We start from the raw sequence: 6,944 nt of genomic DNA, 5'->3' as shown, positions 1-6,944 counted from the left end.
CCTCACGATCGGCGTCATTTTCGGCGCCGGCGTTGGCTGTGACCTCATCTTCAGATACATCATCAAATTCGGCGATGGGCAAATCGCCATCGTCCTCGCCTTCTTCCGCCATTAGCACCTGGCGAGAGACGAGCTCATCAGAGCTCGCGTCAACTAGTTCAGTCGACTCCTCTGCCATGGTGGCCAACGGCCTGCCCTCCTGGAAAGGCAAAGGCTCGAGGTGTGCCACAAGTCAATCATCGGCTTCGAGTAGATCAAAAAGGCTCATGCCCTTCCAATGCACGAAGCGCCCCTCCGGAGTGGAGGTGATCATCAGACTGTTGGCGCCAAAACAACTCGAAGCCCCCCGACATACAGTGGCTTCAGACTTTTGGAGTAGAGAATCCAAGTCCTCCTCCAATATGGAGAGATACTCGGAGGCATTGGCCTCCTGAAGATCAGTGGCCAAATCACGTTGGCCGAATCATGCTCGGCTATGCGAGTCCTCAGATTGGAACAAGTCCAACCCAAGGAAAGTTGTTGCAGCGCCGGATGAAGTCGCGCTGGAAGCAGACTCCTCCTTGATCCTCGTCGCGGACCCATGAATTGACAAATCGTCGAGATCATCGACAAACTTGTCGAGGTCGCTTTGAGAGAACGCCGTGGGGGTTTTCGGCTTCATGTCGACGAGGAAACAATGAAAATCGCCCTCGCCATCTGCAATGCAGACCCACGAGCCAAAAACAAAAGTTGTACCCTGAGAAGGTACTGACCTGGTGAACTGGAAAGATGCCATCGAGTTCGCCGGTGGATCTTCGATGCGCACCCCTACCTGGCGCGCCAGCTGTCGGTGTTTTACCGGCTGCCCACCGAGGGATATGCCCAAGGTGGTAAGTTTTAGGTGAGGAGACGCCGAGATCAGGAACTCGAAGGTGCAAGAAACACAAAACTTAGACAGGTTCGGGCCGCGAGGTGCGTAATACCCTACGTCCTGTAGGGTGGTTTGTATTGTCTTGGGTGCAGAATGATCTGATGATCTTGTTTTGAGAGGGTCCCTATCCCCCCTTATATATCCGGAAGGTCAGGGTTACAAGGATCCTAACCAACACTAGCCAAGGAATCGTACCAGAAAATATCTTGAGTAGATTCCTTCTGTATCGGTTAGCTTTATCTCCTACTTAAACGGGATAAATAAGAGATAAACGAAATGAATAAGAGATAAGACGGACTTAATCTCTTAAACCTATTTAAACTACGTTATGTACACAGTCCCGTGGCCCCGGGTCTGACAAGCCTTGATGGACTTGACCGAATGAATCGGTCAGTCTAGTACCTTCTGCTTTGCTGCCCTTGGTCACCGTTTGATTCGGTGTTGCTTCTGTAGGTGACCGAATGATACTGTCAATTGTGCCGGTCACTGTTCTGCGCTTGTTTTGCTTCATTTCTTGAATCTTTTCATCTTTGATCATTTGAATGGCTTCCATCACATCCTTGGAATCTATAAACACCTTTAAAGGTATATCTTGGCAATCACATTAGTCCCAATAGTTATGTTATTATTCAATCATCAAAATCACAAACAATGGCTTAAGGGTCATTTTCCTTACAATCTTCCTCTTTTTGGTGATGGATGACAACACAACTAAAGCAAGAGATAATAATATAAAATTAGAACAACTACTTGTTTGGATGCAATGCAACTACTTGCTTGGATGCAATGCAAGAGTCAGAACATATACTAATTTAAACATGCAAAGATTACCAATTGAAAATATGGAGATGACCATGCCTTGCTATTACCATTCGAAGTGACACAACCAAACACCATTCATTTTACTCAATTGTTTTGTAATTTAGTTAGTAACATATGGACGCTACATTATTATTAGTTTTCTCTAAAAATACATCTTTTGCCATAAATAAAAAAAATATTATTTATTAAATTTTCTATGAATATAAAATATTTTTTACTTGGTTTTCCGAAAATACCTGTCACACATGTATTCTATTTAGACTATTTCAGAATCCATCATTATATTCTATGAATATAATAAATGTTGAATATTGTTTAAAAATACATACGACGTATAATTTACTATTTTTTTTGAAAAGATTGAGCGGAATTGAGAGAGATCTTGAGCGTTGTCGTCCTCCCCTCCGCACCGTCACTATGTAATTTGGCAACTAAACATGTGGATAATGCTCGATTGTATTGCTGTCTGGTGCAGTGATGTGACACGCTATGCTAGCGAACTGACTAGCCAGCAACCTCAGTAGCCCAACCTCGCCATGGCGGCGCAGCCGCACCCCGGCGACCCCGCCCTCCATAAGTGTGCCCAACTCGCCGTCGCACCAATCGGCGAATCATCCATGCCGCCGCCTGCGGCCGAAGTTGACCCCCGCAGCGGCTACTGCGCCGCCACTAAGACCTTCCACAGCCTCCGCGCGCCGCTTCCGCTGCCGCCGGCGGACCTCCCGCTCTCCTTTCCGTCCTTCATGTTCTCCCTGCTCCCCGCCGCGCTCCCCTCCCGCCCAGCCCTCGTCGACGCCGCAACCGGCGAGGCTGTCCCCTTCCCCGCCTTCCTCTCCGGGGTCCGCGCGCTCGCCACCGCGCTCCGTGCCCGCCTGGGCATCTCCCGCGGCGACGTCGCCTTTGTCCTTGCGCCGCCCGGCGTCCACGTCCCCGTGCTCTACTACGCGCTCATGGCCGTCGGCGCCGTCGTGTCCCCAGCCAATCCGACCCTCACCGCCGGCGAGATCTCCGGCCTCGTGGCGCTCTCCGGCCCCTCCGTCGCCTTCGCCGTCAAGGCCACCGCAGGCAAGCTCCCTCCCGGCCTCAACACCGTGCTCCTCGACTCCGCAAGATTTCTTTCCTTCTTCCACGAAGCCCGTGACGAGGATGGCACGGCCGCTGGGACAGATGTGGTGACCCACCAATCGGACCCGGCGGCGATACTCTACTCCTCCGGCACCACTGGGCGCGCCAAGGCGGTCGTGCTGACGCACCGCAACCTCATGGCCTCTAATGCCACGCGGGCGGCGGCGACTGTGGATGTGCTGATGCTCGCCGTGCCTCTCTTCCACGTATACGGTTTCACGTTCTGCCTCAGGGTCGCGCCTTCGGCGAACACGCTAGTGTTGCACACGGCGAAGAGATTCGACGGTAGGGAGGTGCTGGCTGCAGTAGGGAGATATGGGGCAACACGGCTCGCGCTGGCGCCACCGGCGCTACTGGCAATTGTGCGGGCCGCAGAGGAGGAAGAGACTTTGATTGCTCGCGTGGCCACGCTGCAGGCGGTGAACTGCGGCGGCGCCCCCCTCGCGACTGAGCTCTTTCGGCGCTTCTTGCACAAATTCCCTGGCGTGTGCCTTTTGCAGGTTGATTTTGCTGCTGCAAAGTTCATGTCTTTCAGTTTTACTTAAGTAGGTATTGTTGACACTTGATACAATTATTCAGGTTCCTTACAATTGTCTTGACAATACAGTGCGATCACTTAGACTTAAATGTTACTGATAACCGTATACAACTATGCCAATGGTATTCAACGGGCCAAGTAGATTTATCTATGAATTATGGGTACTAATTATTTCTTCCTACTGCAAAAGGGGTATGGTCTTACAGAGACTACATCTGGTTTTTGCCGTGCTGTCGGAGAGGAAGAAAGTGCACAAATTGGGTCCGTGGGTCGTCTTTCATGGGGTGCTCAAGCAAAGGTTGTTCATCCTGAAACAGGGGTTGCCCTGCCTCCTGGTGTGCCAGGGGAGCTTTGGGTCCGAGGGCCTTTTGTGATGAAAGGTAGGTCCGTAGATGTCATTTAGGGAAACAATATGCTACATTACATTTTGCTCATATCAACAATAACCTGCTTTAAGTTTAACAGGACCTTGATAGCTAGTTTGAATGGATACACGGTGAATTCAGATATGTTTGCACATGTGCCATTTTTCTGAAACTCACATATGTCCAGATTAGTAGAAACTTTTCAATGTTTTGCCTAAAGTTGACAAGCATTTCAACAATCTGTGTTTTAAACAGACTTTTTGTTCATGAATGTTCTTTAAGCCACCAAAGATGTTACCAACCCTTGCAGTTATTTACAAAATTAGGAGACATGCAAAAGAATATGCGAATTTTTCACAAGAAATTTTGTGTTTGCATTTTTTATGTGGTGTCTTTATGGGTGCTATCTGCCAATTCAAACTATATGATTCAACATCAATTTTCATAATTATGCCTGTGTATAATAAGGTGCCTGATCTTGATAGGTCCTTTTGCTATCCCTTATATTGGATATAAAACTTTGATAGCACTCTGTCTATTTTGAGCACTAGCTTAGGTTATGCTGGTGATGAGGATTCAACATCTAAGATCTTGGATAGTGAAGGTTGGTTGAGAACAGGAGATCTTTGTTATATTGACAAAGATGGAATCGTTTTTGTTGTTGATCAGCTTAAAGAGTTAATTAAGTACAAAGGCTACCAGGTAACCACTAACCACTACGCTTTAGATTATTCTACAACAATCTTATGTCCTAGCAGTCCATCGGTTACGGACTTGCAGTGTCAACCTGGCTTCTCTCCTGATGGCATTTGTTTAATGCAGGTTCCTCCCGCAGAACTTGAAAGCCTGCTTCAGACACACCCAGATATTGATGAAGCTGCAGTTGTGCCGTAAGCATACACACCAGAACATGAGACAATCTGTAAGACACTAGTGAAAACTGAAAAGTGCAAGCTGACTGTTCTTCATACAGATACCCAGATGATCAGGCTGGGGAGTTGCCGGTAGCATTCATCGTTAGCTGCTCAGGAAGCAACTTGCATGAAGCACAAATCAAAGAATTTGTCGCTAAACAGGTATATGCCTCAATACAGCAATTCTATAATCAACAATGTGTAGCAGTGGACCTAATCGTTATCACTCATTGCGCAGGTTGTGCACTATAAGCAAATACACCATGTCTTCTTTGTGAATTCAATACCAAAAAATGCAGCGGGTAAGATTTTAAGGATGGACTTGGCAAAGTTAACATTGCAGCATATTCGGTCTAAGTTATAGTAGTATATGTCTGTTTGTGTATGACCTAAGTCATTGGTGTTTGATAAATGGAAAGAAAGGACATAAACAATTAGTGGGCAATGGCATAATAGAGATACCATTGTTTGCAAGCTATGCGAAAGATCAAAAGATCATCCAGTTATTTTTTTATGTTGATGTATGCAGTTTGAAATCCTGAAGGGAAGAATTTGTCTTGCAAAGTCACAGTTTCACCTCACAGTGCTAATCACTGTCAGCACTCTAATCTAATAATTAAGAATGTGCATTTTTTTAGATAATGGAAAAATTTTCGGCTTCAAACCCCTCCAGAGAGAGGCATCAGTCCACAATTATTACAATCACACGCTCAGAGTTTAAACCATACTGTGTTTAAAATTAAAGACCAATACGCAAAATGAAAGGCAATCCATGGTGATGTGAACCCGCTAAGGTTTGTTCCTGATCTTTCGATGAGAGGCGTGGGATAACTCGATTGATGGAGGAGATGACGTTTACGGTCTGACTACAGCCTTCCAAGGATGCTGCGCTTTAGCAACCGATATACCACTTTCTATGATTGCCGCGATCTTGTGAAGCGCGACACCCGGCCACTAGGGCACTCGTCCTGCAAGCAATCGAAGAACTAGTAAAACAAGTACTGAAAATACGAGATGTAATTGAAGGTTTCAAACTGAATCTCAAATATGGTGGGGTGGGTTCCGAAAATAAGTGGACGGGCGGTTGGATCTACACACGCGCCTACAAGGAAGTAGCAAAAGCTAAACTTGTATCTAACAACTCAAGTGTTCTTGGTGGCAGCTAAGGGTTATAACAAAGTGGAAGAATGACCACAAGGGTGTTGGGGTCGTATCCCAACTCTAGGACGCGTCCGAGTTGGACTCAACTTGATACACGGCTCATTGGGCCAAAATAGGAGGACGTAGCACCATGGGCTGAAAAGGACTCTGTAGTCGACGATTGCGATTGACTCCGAACAGATATGGAGGTGATTCCGGATCCGTTGGAAAGTAGATTTGATAAGCTTTCCAGGAAGTACTTAACGCCCAAAACGCAGTCCGGAAGAAGTCGTGACGGCCGTCACAAGTCGTGTCTGTCCTGAGTCTGAATCCAGCCTGCGCGATGCCTCTTCCCTTTTGATCCAATCCATTGTTCCTGAGTAAAACAAGAGTGCACGTGTCTCCATTGTCTAAATATGATGCACCTGAGCTTAAAACTAAACTTACTTGATGGGTAAGCCGATGAGCACGAGCGCGAGTAATAGTACCAAGTGGTGTTGGCGAAGTAGATGCTGATGTAGGTGTGGATGTATCGTTGGTGGTGATGTCCAGATCATATGGAAGGCGAAGAACTGCATAGTTGAAGACTCTAGAAGCTGGCATTCTTTGACTAGCCGCTCCCTTCGGTCGTGCTGCAACAGAGCTCACAACAGGAGCCAATATGTTCCCTGAAAAGAACCTGCAAAAAAGTTTTTGTCTACGATTGTTAAACACATATCATTCCTTGTGAGCCAAATTGACCAGCATATAGCAGCGGCTCGTCAATAATATTATATTGTGCTTGTGCCCTCCCTGTTTAGACCAGGTATTAAACAAATATTCTATATTTGCTGGTGGTGGTATACCTAACACAAGATGAATTGCACGCCATAGAAATTTTCATAATGACATTCAACAAAGTGGTGTTGGATAGTTTCTGGCTTACAACAAAAATAGCATGCTTTATTCCATTCCAATTCCTTCTAGCTAAATTATCTTTTGTTAGGATGACTCCTCTTTTTAGATACCACATAAATATTTTTGTTTTGAGGGGAATCTTCATACTGCGAAGCTTTTAAACCGTTATTGACTAGCCTATACATTGAATTAACTGTGAATGCCCCACTTTTATGCAGATTCATTTTCTGTAA

General features: G+C 46.2%; 1 protein-coding gene across 2 annotated transcripts; it reads left to right on the top strand.

Moving 5' to 3' along the window:
- The first annotated feature begins 2,188 nt into the window (after positions 1-2,188).
- LOC112903314 (4-coumarate--CoA ligase-like 7) lies at positions 2,189-5,217 on the top strand. 2 transcript variants are annotated; one of them, XM_025972557.1, is made up of 7 exons: positions 2,189-2,797; positions 2,900-3,357; positions 3,586-3,775; positions 4,317-4,462; positions 4,583-4,650; positions 4,734-4,836; positions 4,913-5,217. In XM_025972557.1, exons 1-7 carry the CDS (start codon positions 2,269-2,271, stop codon positions 5,036-5,038), a joined length of 1,620 nt encoding a protein of 539 aa, XP_025828342.1. In that variant the 5' UTR covers positions 2,189-2,268; the 3' UTR covers positions 5,039-5,217. The 2 variants fall into 2 exon arrangements, with proteins under 2 accessions (XP_025828342.1, XP_025828340.1); XM_025972555.1 differs by having other exon boundaries at positions 2,191-3,357.
- The last annotated feature ends 1,727 nt before the right edge of the window (positions 5,218-6,944 follow it).

The sequence above is a fragment of the Panicum hallii genome, chromosome 8, assembly GCF_002211085.1.
Source record: "Panicum hallii strain FIL2 chromosome 8, PHallii_v3.1, whole genome shotgun sequence".
NCBI lineage: Eukaryota > Viridiplantae > Streptophyta > Magnoliopsida > Poales > Poaceae > Panicum > Panicum hallii.
The sequence above is the reverse complement of the archived record's forward strand: the minus strand, read 5'-3'. Positions and strand labels throughout refer to the sequence as shown.

Excerpts from the sequence above, each read along its gene's own strand:
- LOC112903314 (XM_025972555.1), top strand. The coding sequence starts at position 2,269 with ATGGCGGCGCAGCCGCACCCCGGCGACCCCGCCCTCCATAAGTGTGCC. Across the intron at positions 4,463-4,582 it reads TTAAGTACAAAGGCTACCAG|GTTCCTCCCGCAGAACTTGA; the intron begins GTAACCACTAAC and ends TGTTTAATGCAG. Across the intron at positions 4,837-4,912 it reads AAGAATTTGTCGCTAAACAG|GTTGTGCACTATAAGCAAAT; the intron begins GTATATGCCTCA and ends CTCATTGCGCAG.